Raw genomic sequence first — 20,153 nt, 5'->3', positions numbered from 1 at the left:
CTCAACCTGTTAATATCTAGGTATATTTGAGATCAAGCCAGATGGAGAAAAACTTTAATCACATAGCCATTTATTCATAGAGCTTTAAAAGTACACAAAGTGGGTTCATGATGATTGTCTCATTTCATTCTTGAGGTAGCCACCTGAGGTAGGTATTGTTTTTTTCCCTGCTTTAGATGAAGTGTCTTAACTAGGGTCACACAGTGATCTAGTGATAGAACTGGCACTGGATTTAGTTTATTTCGTTCAATGAAACATTGTTAAAAATGTGTTGTAGGGCTTCCCTGGTGGCGCAGTGGTTGAGAATCCGCCTGCCGATGCAGGGGACACGGGTTCGTGCCCCGGTCCGGGAAGATCCCACGTGCCACGGAGCGGCTGGGCCCGTGAGCCATGGCCGCTGAGCCTGCGCGTCCGGAGCCTGCACTCCGCAATGGGAGAGGCCACAACAGTGAGAGGCCCGCGTACCACAAAAAAAAAAAAAAAAAAAAAAAAAAAAAAATGTGTTGTATTCCAGGCACTGTGCTAGGCAGTTATGAGTTGGAAACTCGGAAAGGAGAAATGAACAAAATGCCACTCCTGCCGTCCTCTCTCTAGACACCCCCCTTCCAAGACTGGAGTACAGAGTCCTGCTGGACTTGAACAGGGCAGTGTCCAGGGTGGCTTCACGCTGCCTCACACTTACAATCGGTCACACCCTCATAAACGTCCATCCTGGTGTCTGTGAGTGTGATTCCAGATGACCATTCACACCCCAGAGCTACATCTGTAATCATGCAGTGGCCATGGATTTGTTCACAGGTTTTGAGTATTTAATAAATGTGCCCTGCCTGCCCTCCCTCCGCTCCCTACCCACAATATACTCTAAACATACGGGGCAAAGTCTTTGCAGAATTAATCCAAAAATGATTCCACCAGAACTGAAACCTGACTGCCATCTCTTTGAGGGTCATTTCTCTTTCTAAAAGATGTGTTAGCTTCAGATTCTGCAGACTAGGAAGGGGAAGAAGTTAAATAATGCTTAACTCCACTCAGCCACATTATTGCCATTACGATCTGGAGACTGGCTGCCAGAAAACTCTCTCCATCTCATCTTTTTCGTCCCCTTTTCAATGATCAAATAGACAGGCTGGTGTAGACCAGAGCAGAGTTCAAGGAAACGTTCACAAGGGCATTGCCAACCATTTCCTCCCCCTCATGCTCTGCGCTGCCTGTCCCTGCCCTATATACCCAAATCGTAACCTGTATACAAAGTTGGTACCTGCCAGGCAAGCATTAATGAAATTGTTATAGCCAAAGTTGGAGGACCAGGGCAATGCAGAGGGTTTAAGGACGCCTTACAAGTGCATTTTTACCTGGAATAATAATATCCCTCCATAAAGCAAAAGTTACCTGCATTTTCAGGAAAGTGATAATTAGTTTATACAAAAGAAAGTGAGGCATTGGTTGAGCCGGACTGCCTTAAGGTACATTTGAGAAAATGTGATCCGATGTATCACACTGAGTGCTTGTGATGCTCTCTATACATGAGTCCATGAGCTCAAGCTAGCAGGGACTGGTCCTGCCTCACCACGAAGGAGTTTATTCAGGTTAACTGGACCTATTGCTAATTTTTAAATGAAAGCCCCGCATATTATCAGGCAAAGAATTGTTGAAACTGAGGAATGGAGAATATTTGGAATATTCTTCCATTTTTTTCTCTTTTGGGGTAGGAATATGAATACAGCTTTTTTTCCTTTTTTTAAAAAATTGAAGTAGAGTTGATTTACAGTGTTGTGTTAGTTTCTGCTGTACAGCAAAGTGACTCAGTTATACATATATATTCTTTTTCATATTCTTTTCCATTATGGTTTATCACAGGATATTGAATATAGTTCCCTGTGCTATACAGTAAGACCTTGTTGTTTATCCATCCTATACATAATAGTTTGCATCTGCTCACCCCAACCTCCCAGTGCTTCCCTCCCCCACCCCCACCCCTTTGGCAACCACAAGTCTGTACTCTGTGTCATGAGTACAGCTTCTTGAACAAAGCTAGAGCTACCCCAAGTTTAAAGAAGCTTAGGAGTCTGTTTTATACGTCCCCCATTGACATTTCAAAGTATTTATATTTTAAATAACTTAGGTACCACTTTAAGCCAGTTTTCTTTCCTTTCGTCTTTAAAGGGTGCAAAAGATTATCTAATGAACACCTTACTGTACTCATTACACAAGTAGTTATTTGCTCTTTGTGTCTTTCTTATCTGAGTGTACAATCCAGTGAGGGCAGCTCTGTCTCTTAGTCCCCAGATACATCCTTGAGGCTCAGTACAGTCCTTGGAACATAGTAGCTATACTCATAAATAAATAAAGGTCTGTTGACTGAGTGGCTTGATAGCTCTTGGTAAAGTAGTACTCATAATTGCAGAAATTACCCATTTGCTAGGATAAAATGTCCAGTTCTTTAATGATAATTTAACAATTTTAGTTATTTGTTTTCATTTGTCAGTTAGATACTTTGACTTATACCAATGGTTATTTTCAAATTACTGTTCCTGAATCCGTTCAAAATAATTAAATTCTGAGTTGTGGAAAGAGCATTTTGTAGGAATTTAAAGTTACTCTCTACCATGTAGTTTCAAAATAACTGAAGTCATTGTGTACTTTGTTCTTTTTAAAATATCTTAATAAACTTAAGTAACGAATTCTTTACATAACAATATAATTCTACATAGAGGCATAAAAACTTATCTGGCATTCCTTCCAACTATCAGATTCATTCTATGAAAAAATATTTGGGGGAAAGGGGGAAGATTCTTCATAATATTTAAAACAGGACATATGTTTGCCCATCATAAACTGAACACTTAGAATTATTGTTAAGAGTCAGTAAAGTTACTCCATTTTTTAATTGCTGTATTTTTTTGTTCTCTCTAACAATTAGCTAGAGTCTTCCTATTTTCATTAGATTAATTTCAATTTGGAAATACTTGATCAGATGATATTTTATTGACTAGTAATGACTCGTGGTTCTCATTTAAATGTTTTATGTTCAGTGACATTAGCAGGAAATTCACATAACATTCTGACTTCACTTAGGAAAACAGTGAAAGTTTTCAAAAAAATTCTGAATAGCATCTATTTAACATGTCTGATATTTTCCAGATGGAAAAAATAAACTGCATCATATGACATCAGAATTAATCACGGAATTATTCACTTAACACTGGTGAGGTAAAATAATCTTAAAATGATCATGAAAGAATAATACACTAAGTTCCTCTAAGTATGAAGAAAATTTGGCATGCTGAGGCTGTGTGTTATGTTCTTGAAAGTGTCGCCAGTCAATGTGATTTCGATGTAGAGAACTATTAATGCTTCGGACTATTGCCAAACATGATATGAAGAACCACTTACTCAGACACCTGATCTTTAGAATGCGGCATCGTTTGTAACAATTTTAACGCTAACTAAGTACACTTTGATGAGACAGCATTTAATAAAATGCTCATTAATTTCATCATTAGCAAGGGTATGCTAAGAAGTAAGCCAGTTTCTTATGTCACGCCCAATTAGCATCCCATGCTAGTAATCCCATTAGTATTGTTGAATTCACTAATGGAAAAACTAATGGGCATGCTACCAGGGCACATTAATTGGGCACGACACCAGTTCTGGTTTTAATTATTAAACTACGACGATGAAATGTGTGTTTGTAAAATATTAAAATGTTGAAATAGGGTTGAGGAAAATAAAAGAATATGTAGAGGAAAGAGATAGAAGGAAAGTCAACCTACAAAGATTCGAGGACTTACCAAAATGGTCATCTTTCTAGCTGATCGAGTTGCCTGTAAAAGTTGGGATATTGTCCACGTGAGAAGCAACCCACTCCTACTCATGGGAAATTAAAAGCTCTTTTTTGGTAATATGAAATTCTGTATGTCACACATGTTGTCATGCTCTGTATGAGGCCTGACAGGAGCCAATTAAATGCATAGAATGGACATGGTATACTGCTGAAGCTATTTTAGGGAAATATAAACAAATGTTTTACTGAAGATGGTGTGATTAATGTTGCAATTTGTGTGACATAAATCTTCACCATATTGCATCAGATAATTATCGGTTTTATCTTTTTTGAAAAACAGTATACCAAGATAATCAGAATTTGGTGAAACATTCCAAGTAATTTTAAAATATATTTTGTAATATTTTACCAAATCTTATTTTTAGCTTTTAAAAAATTTTTATTGATTGAAGTTAAGTATTGCTAAAGAGATCTACTTTATTAAGAAAGAAAGAAAAAAATGGTTTTCATTTAGAAGGTTTAGAGTAATTTTCTGGTTGTTTTTTCTTTAACCACAGTAGTAGCAAATGATGATGGTGACAAAGTTGAAATATCTTTTACTTAGTCTTAAGTGTTCGCTAACATTAAAAGAGTACCATTGTGCTAACCAGAATATACATAGCTCTAAAGTGTTAAGATAAAATGTTTCTCTTCTACTTTTCTTTGTTTCCTTATCCTCACCTCCTTTTAGCTAATATCTGTTCTTAATATCTGCCATATCCTAGTCTTATCCACTTAGGAACTCATTTTTAACTATACTGTTACCTTAGGCAAAAGTATAAATGCTAGAATTTAGACTACAAAGCATTGAGTATTAAGTTTAACCGCTATACTTATGTTCAAGGCATTAGTAACTGACTAATTTTTAATGTGAACCTTATTCCTTCTTGCCATACGTAGTGTAGTGAAGGTTAAAGAAAATAACTTGCCAGACATTTCCGTATCTTTAGAACAATATTATTTGAATAGTATTTTATTAGTTTTAAATTCTTCTCTTTTTTATATTTCTGCCCCCAAATTTAAAATATTAGAATAGAAAATTCATTTCCTTTCTGAGGAGTATAGTTACTCAAAATCCAAGGGCACTTGTAAGAGATTTTTATTCCAAAGAGAAGTTCTTTTCAGATTTTAGCAGAGGTGACACAGAAGTACATCAGAGAAAAGCCAGAAGGATGTATCAACTTTAATTTTGAGTTCTGTTTGAAATGTATGCATGCTTCCATCTGGATCATGTTGAAATTTGCCAATTGGTTTTAAACAAATATACAAATATATATGTATGTGTATGTAACATGTATACTCACTCATTGATTTTTTTTTCCCTCATTCATTCCCTTAAGGGGTCTGCAGTAGAAGTTACCACAACTAATGATGATGGTAAACAATATAGTGATGGCAAATGGCATGAGATAATCGCGATTAGGCATCAGGATTTCGGCCAAATCACACTTGATGGGCAATATACAGGTAAGATCTTCTTTGACATATATAAAGGGCTCTACTGATGTGCTGCTGTTACCATACTCTTCTGTTGTTTATATTTGTTCATCTCTTCTTTCACCTTTATCTCCACTCAACTTCATCTAAATTGCTGTTGAGTTTGCCTTTGGGGTGCTCCTAAAATGATGAAGTCTTGGCAACTATTTTCTCATCTATGCAGCGTTTCAGTAAAGCAAAAATAAGAGTAAAGTCATCAATAGCAATTTTGTATCTTTTTCAGGTCTTTACAATTCGCAAGGGCTTTTACTTTCCTTTTACTTATGTTCTCTCCTTATGTTCCTCTATTATGACCTCGGTTATAATATGCATGTTAGAGATGAGGAAACTAAGGCTCCAAAAGTTAAACAACTTCTTCCAATTAAGACAGTTGGTAGGCAGTGTTCTGGGACATGTATTTTTTCTTTGAAATTCTAGGTTTATTTTTCTTTCTCTCCTTCCCTATCTACCATCCCCATGTAATTGTAAAAGTTACAGTACCTATACGATGATGCAGGCTTTTATTAATTCATTCAGAAAACATGAAATTTTAATGAGCACCTACTACTGCTCTAGGAACTATGGAAACAAGGAGGAAAATTTACACTTTAGGTGGGAGAGGGGCAGGAAACAGAATAAAGAAATATTGAACAAATATCAGGTAGTGGTACATTCTGAGAATGTATAAAACAGGATAAGAGGAAAAGGGGTGTGTGTGTGTGTGTGTGTGTGTGTGTGTGTGTATTGGGGAAGGGATGTTTTGATTCTGTAAAAGACTGTTAGAGAAGGTCTCTCTGATAAGGTGACATATGAGCATAGGCCTAAAGGGGATAAAAGGGCAAACCAGGCAAATGTCTAGGAGAATGTTTCAAGTCAAGTGAACAGTAGGTCCCAGGGCCCTGCGGTGGGAGTGTATGATATGTGCCATGTCAAGGACCAGCAAGGAAGCCAATGTGGGAAAGAGAGGTTGAAGGGGCTAGTGTTACAATGTGAAATCAGAGAGGCCACTGGGTCTGTATTACATAGGGCTTTGTGAGCTTTTACTTGAAAAGAGGGAAGCCATTGGAGAATTTTGAGAGAGGGGTAACATGACATGACTTCTTTCTTTAAAAGGAACACTCTGGCTGCTCTTTGGGAGATAAGTTTTAAGGAGAACAAGGATGGAAGTGTTGACCTAAAACAAATAGACTGCCGTATGTTTTTCCAGCAAAGATGAGTTTATTTGGGATCAGTAGAAAGCTGCAGTTCGGGGTCTGCAACCATGGTGAGCCACTTGTAAGCAAGTCCCCGCACAGCAACAGAAGAAGAATGCTTTTATGGAGGGCGAAAGGAAGTTGGGTGGGCTGTAGTAAACAGTCTATGGCTTTTCATTGGCTGAGTGCTTGCCAGGAAAGAGGAGGAGTCTTTCTTCTTCCTGTTGGGCTCTGCTGTCACCACAAGGCATGAGAGCTCCTTCTGGTCTCCCAAATCTATTTAATTGAGGTTTCTGTTAATTTTTTTATATGTCCCCCTTTTGATCATGGTCTTTCTCTCAGAGCATCACTGATCAAGAGTCAGCTTTTCTAGTTTCAATGGCTTTTTTGTCCCTCAATGCCAGGAAGGACCTTTCCTGTGTGAGGGGTCTCATATCAGAAGGGAATGCATAGATTGGAAACCTACTGAGGTCATATTCGAGTAACAGGGAAGGTAGAAGGGAGAACTCTCAGACACTTTCTGTCTAAATTCCATATGTTATCAAGATCATAGACACTGGAGATCATCTGAAGCATTATTGTCATTGTCAAAGGTTTGGCAATAAACTTCCTAAAGACCTGGTCCAAATATCTTCAGAAAGCTGCCTTATCAGGTGTTGTCTGCTTCAGTTCTGGGAAATATTTACTTTCAGGTCACCAGACTTCTTGAGGTCCCTTCAGAATTTGGTGCTTTCTTTAGGCGTGTCACGTGAGTCCAAGAATCTATTCCTTGGACTTTGGCAGCAGAAGGGTTGGTTAGCAATACCTGATAGGGGCCTCTCCAATAAGGTTGAAGAAAGTTGTTCTGGAGGCGTCTTTTCCAGTAGATAAAGTCTTCAGCTTGCAAGGTGTGATGCTTAAGGTCTTCGTCTCCTGAGAATGCACTGTAAAAAGATTGCTCTACCAAAAAACATGGTTATTTTTAATAGGAGCAATTTGGCCCTTGCATTATTGGAGTATCTCTCCTCCTTTCAGTTGTAGGTCAAAAAAAGCAGTAACCAAGTGTGTCGGGTGTCCTGTGACTGTTTCAAAGGGTGAGAATTTTTGAGTTACCAAAAGTGTGGAACTGAGATTTAGAGGGACCAATAACAATTCTTTGGGTCAAGGTATTTGTATGACCTCTATAGATTTTGCCAGTTGGGTCTAATAATGCCATTACCGTGATTGACTAAATCAGAGGATTGATGCCACAGACTTGTTGAAGTACCTGGTCAGTAAAACAGGTTCCTCAATCACCATGAAGTCTATCTGTATCAAAGTGTAGCCCTTGGTCTGATACAAGGGCTTGTAGCCCTTGTTTGATATTTAGATGCCCTAAATATCAAACCTGGGTTTGGGCAAACTACAAATTTTTCCTTGGCAATCTTATGTCTCTTTAAGGCTAAAAGCTTTAGAAAGTGGATGCTGTCTTCCTGTGAGTAGGCTTTAGAAGATCAAAGAAGCAAATCATTCACATAAGCAACAAAGTAGACCTGTAGGAAACTTTATATCATCCAGGTCAACCTTCAGGATTTACAAGAAATAAGAAGGACTCTCAGTAAAACCCTGAGCATTACTGTCCAGGTGAATTGTTTTTCTTCCCAAGTAAAGGTAAAATGGTGTTGGCTAGCTTCATCAAGTGGAATACTCAAGAATGCACTGCATAAATCAATTACAGTAAAGAATTTGCTTCCAGTGGGAATGGTTGTTAGAACGTCTGAGGATTAGGAACAACAGGGCGTCTAGGGATAACAATGTTGCTTATTGCTTAGAGGTCCTGGACAAACCTCTACCCTCAGCCCTTGGGTTTTCTTACAGGTAAAATAGCATCCTTACAGGAATTAGTACAGGCATAATGAGGTTTTGAGCCTTATAATCTTCTATTATAGGCTTTATGCCTTGAAGGGTTTCTTTACTTATAGGGTATTGATTAATTCTGGGAAGAGATTTTGAGGGATTTTTTTTTTTTTTTTTTTTTTTTTTTTGGTACGCAGGCCTCTCACTGCTGTGGCCTCTCCCGTTGCAGAACACAGGCTTCGGACACGCAAGCTCAGTGGCCATGGCTCACGGGCCCAGCCACTCTGCGGCATGTGGGATCTTCCCAGACTGGGGCACGAACCCGTGTCCCCTGAATCGGCAGGCGGACTCACAACCACTGCTCCACCAGGGAAGCCCAAGGGATCTATCTGAATCTTGATGGGAAGAGGTGCTCTTTGAAGTTTGCCAATATCAGTTGGAGATTTTGCCCATAAAGATGGTGGTGGCTGATTCAATAGGGACAAATGATCAGTGTTTCCAAAATCCTCTCTAGAACTGTTGGAGACAGAACAAATAAAAGATGTTGGGCTTCCCTTGTGGCGCAGTGGTTGAGAGTCCACCTTCCGATGCAGGGGACACGGGTTTGTGCCCTGGTCCGGGAAGATCCCACATGCCGCGGAGCGGCTGGGCCCGTGAGCCATGGCTGCTGAACCTGCGCGTCCGGAGCCTGTGCTCCGCAACGGGAGAGGCCACAGCAGTGAGAGGCCCACGTACCAAATATATATATATATATATATATATATATATATATATATATATATATATATATATATATCAAAGGGGTCATTTAATTTACCTGGTTGGTGATTTTGATGGCTACTGTCAAATTCTACATTATTTCCCCCTTTTGGAAGAAAGAATTTCCAGCATGATACTTCTCCAAGAAGTCTCAGCCTAATAAATTGGTAGGGACAGAGGAACTTAGGAGAAAAATACATGTGTCTCGCAAAGGTCCTAAAGGAAAGGGAATAGGTTCAGAGACAAGAACCTCTTGAGATTCGTTAGAGATCCCCAGTATTTGAACTGTGTTAGTACTCAGAGACAGAGGCTGCTTTTTAGTAATGGGATGGAGCACTGAGTGTGTGACTCTGGTGTCAATTAGGACTGGAAGAGCTTCAACCCCAATCCTGAGAAACATTTCTTTAAGCTGATTAAGGTGGAGAATTGGGAAGAGCCCCTATAGTTCCTCAGAGCCTGTCATTGAGTAGTTGGAAAGGTTAGTCAGAGGGCTGAAGGCACTGAAAGCACTTAAATTTGTAATAGTCTCTTTTCCAATATCCTGGCTATTTTCAATAATACCAGAAACTAGGAGGATTTTAGTTTCATTTAGGAGCTTTCATTTGCTGTAGTTGAAGTTTAAGAATTTAGGCAATCTTCCTTTTAGGTGATTCAGCTATAGTGTGAGAGAGCAGTTTTGCCAGATTAATTAAAACTAGATGGGACATAGTTTTCCATTCCATCCTGGTCCTTTTCATTAGAAAGGAAAGATCTCAGTTTGGCCCATTAATAAACATGGAATTAAAAACTACCCAGGTGGAATCATCATCTGGAGGAAGACCAAAATTTTGCATAAAAATAATCTGAATTCAATTGTAATCGTAATGAACAAGTTCATCAGATTTTTGTGTGCAAGCCTGAATTTTGTTCCAGTTGACAGTCTTTGGAAAAAACCTAGGAATTGCTCAGTGAAGTCACCTAGTGATTGCTCAAGCCTGATCATACAATAAGTTAGAGGGCTGATCTCCTGGTTGTTATCCTAGAGACCTTTCAGGATTTTCCCAATTAGCAGTTCTGATCCAATGCTGGGTCTGGCCATCACCAACAAACCTATGAATTAGGTAAGGTAAGTCAGAGAAACCAAGTTGATAAGTTTGAATGACTACATTAAGTTTCTCAGCAAATCTGTGACAGTCTTCAGTTACTTTGGGTATATTTTTGACTGTGGCTTGCAGTTCAGTTCTGGTCCAGGGAATATAAGAAATTAGGGTTTAGCTTCTGGAACCTGAGAAGGCTTAATTTTAAAGGGACAGGTTCTGATAAGTTCAGAGGAAAAGGGAGTGGGGGAAAGTTTCAGAGAAAGGGGAAGTTTGGTGAGAGAAGTATTAGGGGGGAAACTGAGGGTCTAGAGGAGGCATAGGCAGTAGAGAAGGAAAGAAGATGGTTGCAGATGAGTCTGGCCATGAGGAGCTGAGGAAGAGAGACAAGATGGTACCAGAGGTTGAGCCTGAGACAGAGAAGCCAAGGAAGGAAAGCCTGAGGCGTGGAGAGCCACTTTGTCTTTCTTTATCCACATGTTTGCCTCAGTTAATCTTAAAATCTCATTTTGCTGAGTGGCAATTTTAGGCTCCTAATTACATTTAGAAACCTCAATATGCCAATCAAAATAGGCATACTATTCAGTTCTGGGAATTTCTGAGCTATTGTAGTCAATTAACTTTGAGGATTCCAAAAATTCCCCATAATGGCCATTGATATCCTAAATTGCCTTAGGTCAGTTTGGTCCATTCAGTTGGAAATGCACATGAGGAAAGACCACACATTTTAAACATAAAATTGTCAGGAGTCCCTGTCGGTGGGGGCTCCCTCAAAATATGTAGATAACTGGGATCTCATTACTCAGAGGTTTGTCTCCAGAGTGAAAGAATAATTTTGAAACAGCTCACAGTTCAAATCAAACTGCTCGCAACTCAAACAGCATGCAAATTAATACCAGCCAATTCTAGGGAAACAGTTTGGTCCTGTAGAAACCAGGCCTAAGTCTTTTCAGGCATTTCCAAAGAACAACCCTAATTCCAAAGGAATGGGCTGAAGGCTGAAAAACCAGCACAGTTTCAGTGAAACAGCCTTGTTCCTGAAGGAATGGGCTGATGACTTCTCAGCCAGTCTTGGTTGAAACAGTCTGATCTCAAAATTAGACTGAAGTTCCAAATGCATACTCAGGTACAGAGCAAGGCCTTAACCAGACAAAACCTTTAAGCAGAACTTGCATAAAGCCTGGAGAGCTGCAAATGCCAAGAGGGTGTGAGCTCAGATCCAGGAGAAAGATTTACCTTCAAACTCCAGGGTTGGTAAGAGCAGCGAGCACAGTGGGCTTCTTTGTGGGTGCCACACCTGTTTGTTCACCAGAACTAGAGCCTTCGGGGGTTTTCTCTGGTCCCCATAGGGTCCACCAAAATGTTGACCTAAAACAAATAGGCTGTCAGATATTTCTCCAGCAAAGATGGGTTTATTGGGGATCAGCAGAGAATCACAATTCAGGGTCTACAACCATGGCAAACCAAGTGCAAGTCCTACATGGCAAAGGAGGGAGAAAACTTTTACAGAGGGTGAACAGGAAGCTGGGAGGACTATAGTAGACGAAGTGTTCATGATTTTTCATTGGCTGAGTCCTTGCCAGGAAAGAAAAGTCTCTCTTCTTCCTGTTGGCTTTGCCTTCATTACAAGGTATGAGAGCTCTACCTTCTGGTCTCCCGACCCTATTTAATTGAGGTTTCTGCTTATTAATTCATAACAGAAGCATGGAGACCAGCAAATAGGCTTCTGCAGTAATTCTAAAATAATCCAGACAAGAAATGATAGTTTCTTGAACCAGGGAAGGTTCAAGAAACTATTGTGGATATAATGAGAAATCTGGATATAATTGTGGATATAATGAGAAATCTGGATGTATTGTAAATGTTAAAGAATTTGATTGAGGTAGAGCAGGGGTTAGCAAACTACCACCTTGGGCCAAATCCAGCCCATGCCTGTTTTTATAAAGTTTTATTGGCAACAACTGCACCCATTGGTTAGGTATTGTCTATGGCTGCTTGAGGCTGTATGGTCTACAAAGAGGAAAATACATACTACCTTGCTCTTTACAGAAGAGTTTTGCTAACCCTTAATGTAGAGCATGACTGCAAGGTTTGGGGCCTTTAGACTGTAACTACCATAACTAAGGTGGGCAAGCTAGTGGGAGAAGCAGATTCAGAGAGAGATGTTCAGATTTCAATTTGAACATGTTAAATCTTAGGTACCTATGAGGCATCCAAGTGTAAATATCAAGCAGATTCCCGGATCTGAGTTCAGGGAAGAGTTCCAGACTAGAGATTAAAAAAAATTGGGAGTTGTCAGCTAAAGATGGTATTTAAAGCCAAGGTCCCAGATATAAGTAGGGCTAATTGAGTTGTTTGGGCTCTGGAAAAAAATAAAATCCCCCTTCTCCACAAAAATGATGGAGTAAGATAGACATTTTAACAGATTTGCATTGTTATGCAACACAGTCAAGGACCCAGGCCCCTTCTGGTCTTTGGCCCTGGGAGTTAGCACGGGTACTCATCTCTCTCTTCATCCTTCTAGAGGGGATTAAGGTATCTGTGTAGGTGGAGAAAGAGATCTGAGAATGGAGGAAGTCTGGGTCATTCCAGCATCAAGATGTTGGGGTGATGAGGAAGAACCAGTGAAGAAAAGTAACCGATATGTAGAGAACCAAGAAAGAAGGGTGTCCAGAAGCCCAGGGAAGGGTTTAGTCATTCATTAAATTAGTAGAAATAGATTATCCTGCTGAAGTTGGAATTCTCATCTCCTTTTCCATCCATAGGCTCCTCGGCCACCCTGAATGGTAGTACTGTTATTGGAGAGAACACAGGAGTGTTTGTGGGAGGGCTGCCACAGGGTTATACCATCCTCAGGAAGGATTCTGGTGAGTTTGGGAAAGGTATAGAATTTATATTTTGTCACCACATTTTAGAATCAAGTTGCATTATTTTAAAATAGGGGTAATATTATTATTTTCCATCTCATGCTGTATTTCCTACATCATTATGTCAAAAATTTCCTTTAGGTCTCCTTTTCTAAAGGAACCATGTACTACTTGCATTTCAGTTCTTAGTACCCAGTTCTTGATATGTAAAAGGAGATCATTAAACTTTTGCTGAAATGAATTATACTAATTTCAGTCAAAGCTATGTTATTTAGGGATCAAAAACTTTCAACGAATATTTTGAGAAGGATAGATTTAAGTCCTCAAGACTGGTTATAGTTACCTCCTTAGAAGTACCTGTAGAGAAGAGAGGGCTTTCATTTGGCTACTGTAGACTGGTGGAGAAGTCTCTTGAAAACATTCACACACACACACACACACACGTATGGATTGAAAGAAAGAGAGAACAGAGTCTTTGTCCTAGTTCTTTGCCCACCAAGCACAATTCTTGTCTCTGGTATACCCAGGCATCAAGTGGAGAGCATACCCCAATAGCCAGTATCCCTCCTGTAGATGACATCTGTCCATTATAAATAAATAATTTGACATTGCGCATATAAATTGACCTTGTAAAACTTTGATTGCTGGTGAATACCTTCCCTAAGATTAGGTCACGAACTCAAAAGCTGAGAACTAAGCTTTCCACTGACCTGTAAGGACACTGCCATATGAAATGCAACCTCAGCTTCAGGTGCCTTCTCGCCCTCTCTGCTTTTTTTTTTTTTTTTTTTTTTTTCTGACCACCCTACTTACTGTATTCATAATCCCCACACCTACCTGGTCTGGGGAGTTCAAAAATTAAGTTTAACATTACATTAATTCCTAAACATGAAATGAAATTATTACTTTACTTGTGTAACAGACTAGGTCAAAATGACAAGGGAACTAAACTATAAACTGTAAATGTAATAGGTAGACTTCTTTTAAATCTTACTTTTAAAATGTGTTATTGCACATTTATTTTTAAGACCAGTGGCAGATGAGATCCCCTTGTTAGTTCAAGAGGCAATAGTCTTGCTATTACTATAAAACCAAGGTTTTTGTGCAAACATCTGTTTCTGCAGATAAGATGAGTCTGAACCAGAGCGAAACGTTACAAATTGTTACCACCTACCGTAGCTGATGGTGTGGTGTTTACATGAGTTACTAAGAAGTTTGTGGACTTTCCTGTTAGTCCAGTCGTTAAGACTTCGCCTTCCAACGCAGGGGGTGTGGGTTCAATCCCTGGTCTGGGAGGTAAGATCCCACATGCCTCGTAGTCAAAAAAACCAAAACATAAAACAGAAGCAGTACTGTAACACACTCAATAAAGACTTTAAAATTGGTCCACATAAAAAAAAAAAAAAAATCTTAAAAGAAGAAATTTTAAAAAAAATCTGTAGTAAATAGGTATTGCCTATTTCTTTGATTTTAATGGCACATCAAATTCATTGCTTGAAAAGAATTTCACAGGATACATATTTCTTGATATCTCTCAACCCCTGCAGACATAATCCGAAAGGGTTTTGTGGGCTGTCTCAAGGATGTGTATTTTATGAAGAATTATAATCCCTCTGCTGCTTGGGGGCGTCTGGTTTGGCAGAGTTCTGAAGAGCAAATCAACGTGTATAACAACTGGGAGGGATGCCCCACTTCATTACAAGAGGGAGCTCAGTTCCTAGGGACAGGTAAGGTTCTAAAATAGACACTGGTCATTGCTTAGCTTGTATGTTCTATCTTTGGTGTAATTTAATCTCTCCTGATACAATTATTTTGACCTCATATGAACCTGCTATCTCAGAAATACCTAGTTATGCCGTGATGCCCATACATATATTCTCAACGTCTGAATTTATAATATAAATAGTAAGACTCATAAATACATATTCATGTGTAAGATCTCTGCCACTTTGGTGTTTACCTATGGTAGAGCCACTAATGTCCATTTGTAAGTCCACTTTCTTACTTAGGATATAGTTTTACTCAGATGTTTCAAAGGAGTTTTGTTTTGTCAGGCTAATCCACACAATATCTGTTTTATCCCATGATATAGACTGACAGTGTTCCTAAGAGTACAATTTCAGCTGCGTGATGGGGTAAGTAGGGCCTTAAGCGAGAGCTAGAGATTATAACCACCATCACTGCCATTGCTCCAAAGGCTGTGGCAAAGGTGAGGCACAGTGTGCCCGGCATACGTGCCACCTACAGTCTCTGTCTAGCAGCCACCCAGGGTAAGGAGTGGAAGGGAATATGGTGACTTGGCCACCATGGCTTATTTTTGGAATAAAAGCCCACTATTGCCTGCTACATTTATAACTAAGTTGGTTAGATATTAAGTTCGTTAAACTACATTCAGAACAGAAAGCTAAATAATATTATACTCTGTGCACTTTTTCGTTGCTTTTTCTCATCACTGTCATTATCCAGAGTTGCAACTACTTATTGTTAATACTTAGATAAACTAGTAATAGTCTTAATTGTATCCGTGACTTAGTAACTCGCCTCCTCTTAAAATGTATGTCAAGTTCATTCTGCTACTTCTGTACATTACAAGGTGAATTTCTTAACATTGATCTGCATCTTCTTTTGTGAGAGATTTATTCAACGACAGAATATGTCCTAAGGTTGTCTTATGACACCCTTACGATGCTAACAATATTGCTTTGCACATGCTAATTTGTACATGTTTTTTTTTCTCTAAAGGGTTCCTGGAACTTTATCCGTATTTGTTTCATGGTGGAATGGATTTTGAAATTTCCTTTAAGTTCAGAACTGACCAATTGAATGGATTGCTTCTTTTCATTTACAACAAAGATGGACCTGATTTTCTTGCTGTATGTTAATTAATTTACTTAAAAATGTTAGATCCAACGTTAAAATCAATAAACCATGTGTTTATATTATACTTAATTAGGGTTTCTTTCCAAATTCACTTTTGCTTTTATTTTTACCCACATGTCATTTTCACTTTCGGAATCCTGTGAAACATTTTGTATTTTAGGATCATGATGATTTTTTAAATGACTGTTATACTTTGAAAATTATAATTTTAACAAAACAGGCTAAATATTAGGAGTTGAGGAAATGCAATTCACCTTCCCAATATATGAAAAATGTTCCTTCATTATCTTTTCTATAATAGTGTCGAAAGAATATATACTATATATTTAATATTTCACACACACATATAAAATAAAATATAATAGTACAATGAACACTCATGAACCTATCACCCAACGCAAGAACTAAAATATTATCAAATTTTTGCATCTACCTCTAGGCCATCTCTTAGCCCATTTCCCTGTCTCCCTCTAGAGGTAATATGTAATCATAATTTTGTGTTTATTATCTCCTTGCATTTTTATAGTTTGAACATCATGAGTGAATGCCCAAAAATCTTTGGTTTAAAAATTTGTAAAAGTTTCTATCTTTAGGCAATTGCTTTAGCCCTTGACATTGTTTCTGAGTTATTCATGTTCTCCATGTATTTTTCATGGCTGGGTAATAATATATCTCTTCTCTTTTCAATGAAGTAGTGGTCGTTCCCATGTTTTTGCCATGGTGAATAAGGCAACTCTGAACATTTTTATAGGATGTACTTCTTATGACCAGAAGGGTGAACTTTTAGTGTAGGTTATTAGTAGAAAGAATATGGGCTTTTGGCGTCAGACAGACAAGAGAAAAATGATTATTTTTCCATATCACTCAAAATCCTCCAAAATTTTGTTTCTACATACCTGGCAGAACCCTTTCTTCTCTTTCCCCCATATGTATCCTTTTATCTAATTTCGTACCTTTTTCTAAACCTAATGTGCTTGTACATGTCCCCATGCCATTGAACATGTTAACCTTCCTGCTGGAGATTCTCCATGAATCTTACGTACTTCCAGAAACCTTACTTCAAACCTTTCCCAATTCCCAGGGAACAAAAGGTGTATCTTCTCTCTGATCTCTTTGTACGCCATCCGCATCTTGTTTATAATATTACCGCACATGTTTGCCTCTGCTATTAAGACAGTGCAATTCTTGGGAACAATTTCTCTTGTAGTAGCAGGTTTACAGAACATAGTAGGGGAATCAATATTTATTGAATGAAAGGATACAAAAATGAATGACTGTTTATCCGATGTACTTCACAAAGACGATTTTTACATAGAAAAGTAATAATTTTTTATAGCATTATTTAATTTGCTTCATTGACATGATCTCAAATTTTTAAGTACCTTATGGTCACTAATTTGACTTCTAACAAAATAAAAACATAGTAGGTAAAATAATTATTGAGTAAAATTTTGAAGAAAAACATATGGAGGCATTTCCTTTGCCATGAAAATGTGGGTAAAATATGTTTGTATTAGAAAATGGCACTTTAATCTAGAAGAATAGACATAGAAGCAATTAGGTTAGTTAGAGATTTAGAATAGTAACACTGAAATATTGAATCAAAATACATTTTACAAATTTGAAAATGAGTTCAGCAGCCAGTTAAAATAAGCTTAATCAGGCTTGACATTTCATTTTCTTATTGTCTTGTCATATTTTTCCCTGAAATTAAATTGATACATGAAGTAGCATTTTCTCATTTTCTAAAGATTCAAATAAAAATAGAGTCATAGTTTAAACTGTTCTCTTCAGTTATTCAGTCACTTATGCTAGGGTTTAATCTTTTACCTATGCTGCATCAAAAAGAACAAAAAATGGTTTTGCCTATGTAATATTGCATTACATCGTATCATCATTACTGGGTATAAACTTGTTTGACTCATTACAACATCCCTCATGTCAATTATAAGCTTGCAGAGTACTTCATTATGTGTTACTCCAGTTCTGCTTAGAATAAAGTGGGACATTGTTATAGAGTGCTTTCAGGGAAATTTCTTCTCTTCAAGAAGTTGACTTTCTGTTCTCTTCCAAACTGCCATTCTGCAGTCCTTTTATATACCTATTTTCTTTTTAATATGAAATACAGATGGAACTGAAGAGTGGAATATTGAGCTTCCGGTTAAATACTAGTCTTACCTTTACCCAAGTGGATCTCTGGCTGGGGCTGTCCTATTGTGACGGAAAGTGGAATAAAGTGGTCATTAAAAAAAAAGGTTCCGTCCTATCAACAAGCATGAATGAACTGATGGAGCGTGTGTCAGAGTCCAGAGCTCAGCCACTGATGGTGAATTCCCCCGTCTATGTGGGAGGAACCCCACGGGAGCTGCACGACTCTTATAAACACCTGAAGCTGGAACAAGGTAAACTCCATCGGGAGGAATTCCCACGTTAGTACAGCTCTGGTCCTACCAGGTCTTGGTGGTTCTGTGTTTCAAGACAAAGCAGTCGAATCAGGCTGAAAGCAATACATACTCACCCCTTTTCTGCAAGAATTTTAAGCTCTAAAAAAAAGAAATCAAAAAACACTTCTTCAGATAGTTTTGTATGTTGCCCTTAAGGGTGTGCTCTCATATGTATTTACAATCAATATATTTATTCTAACATAGCTTCATCAAATATAATTGTAATTTTTATATATGTATATATGTGTATACACATGTATATATATATATAAATTACAATTATATATTATTAATAATTATTATATACATTATATATATACTATATTTCCTTGTATGTTTTTCTTGAACACACATGGTTCTGGTTCTTTTAAATACTGATCATTATCTATATTTACAGATTAAAAAATAAATTAGGTTGGTGTGTACAGCCAAGAAAAATGGCCTTAAATTCCCTGGGTTTTTTCTGACGTAAATGCTGTTTGTCTCCATGCATTTCCATGGAGCTCTCATGCAGCAAAGCACATGAAAGTGTGGGTTTACTTGAATTTCGAACCCACTTGTGAAAAGTCTGTGTGTCATTGATTATACATAACCATCAAGGAAAGGAAAAGTACCTGAATGAGTGACTTACAACTAAAGCAAGCCTTTAACTCATGTGAGGAGTTTGAACATAATTAGAGAAATTATTGATTAAAAAAGGCTAACAGTAAGTGAGTTCATACTGTGTGACAGGCATGGTTCTGAGAGCCTCATGTGAGACTAAGTGGGTCAGCTCTTCATAACAAGCCCATGAGGCAGGTATTATCATCTGTATCCCCACTTTACAGATGGGGAAACTTGGGGGCAGGGAGGAAAGTAACTTGCCCAGGGTCAGTGACTAGTAAGCGGATGGCAAGCCTACCCAGCTCGGGCGGCCTGGTGCCAGAGCCCACTCTGCTTATTATGGTCTAGTCCTCTCCTTCATGGGCATTGGCCGAGGTTCCTTTCTATCAAGTGGGGAAAGTACGGAAACTTCCAGCTTGCTAACAAGCATGTTCCTGTGTAGAAAATGTTCTCTCCCTATTTCAAAATCTATGCACCCTGAATGGTTAAAATTTCCACGAAGCAGTCTTTGCCTATTTGGTAAGTACATAAAGATTTAAATGCCTTTGAATAGAAAATATATGGCAAGCTCTAAGGAGACGTTCAGAAGGGTACTAGTAGGAGTTAATGAATATCTGGGGTGGAAGACAGTAATGACATTTTCAAGGCACTTAAGATGTAACAGCAGCTAAAAATATTACATTCATCTAAGGGCTTCTTCTGGTTTTCAGGCTTCTGAGGTTAGAAAGAGCTTGAAAACTCTTTATAGGAGCAAAATTACTTGATTCTGTTTACATCCAGGGAAAATCCCCTGTATATTGGGCATTTTACTCTCCAAGTACACCAAAAACCATTGTTATGGTGGTCCTAGAGACATGGCTAAAATTGGAATTATAAGATGATAATGGTGGAAGTTTAAAACGTCAACATAGACCCAAGGGGAACAACTTAATCTACACTATGACTACAAGCCTGTGATACTGAAAGATATTTTATTTATGGGTAATACTAAATTTTTATCATTGCAATATCATCCACATCAGTGGTTCTCAAACCACTTATAAAATATTGAAGTATAGTAGCTGGAACATAGTAAGAGCACAATAAAATTAGCTATTATTATTATTACGATTCAGGATCCATTGGAATTGCATGGAAGGGTTATTTAAAATGCAGATTTTATGCCTTTATCCTCTAAGATTCTGACTCAGATGTTTTGAATAGTAAGAGTTATATAA

At 38.2% G+C, this 20,153-nt stretch overlaps 1 protein-coding gene across 1 annotated transcript in view; it reads left to right on the top strand.

Annotated features, from left to right (window-relative positions):
* Positions 1–20,153, top strand: part of USH2A (usherin) — an 833,496-nt gene that overhangs the window by 348,621 nt on the left and 464,722 nt on the right. Inside the window, exons 23-27 of the mRNA XM_059039022.2 lie at positions 5,164–5,290; positions 12,908–13,009; positions 14,557–14,736; positions 15,752–15,882; positions 18,018–18,291. Coding sequence (XP_058895005.1) covers positions 5,164–5,290; positions 12,908–13,009; positions 14,557–14,736; positions 15,752–15,882; positions 18,018–18,291 — 814 coding nt within the window. The remainder of the gene's footprint in view (positions 1–5,163; positions 5,291–12,907; positions 13,010–14,556; positions 14,737–15,751; positions 15,883–18,017; positions 18,292–20,153) is intronic.

Source organism: Kogia breviceps, chromosome 1 (assembly GCF_026419965.1).
Source record: "Kogia breviceps isolate mKogBre1 chromosome 1, mKogBre1 haplotype 1, whole genome shotgun sequence".
In the NCBI taxonomy this organism is placed as follows: domain Eukaryota; kingdom Metazoa; phylum Chordata; class Mammalia; order Artiodactyla; family Physeteridae; genus Kogia; species Kogia breviceps.
This window is presented reverse-complemented; position numbering and strand designations above follow the sequence as displayed.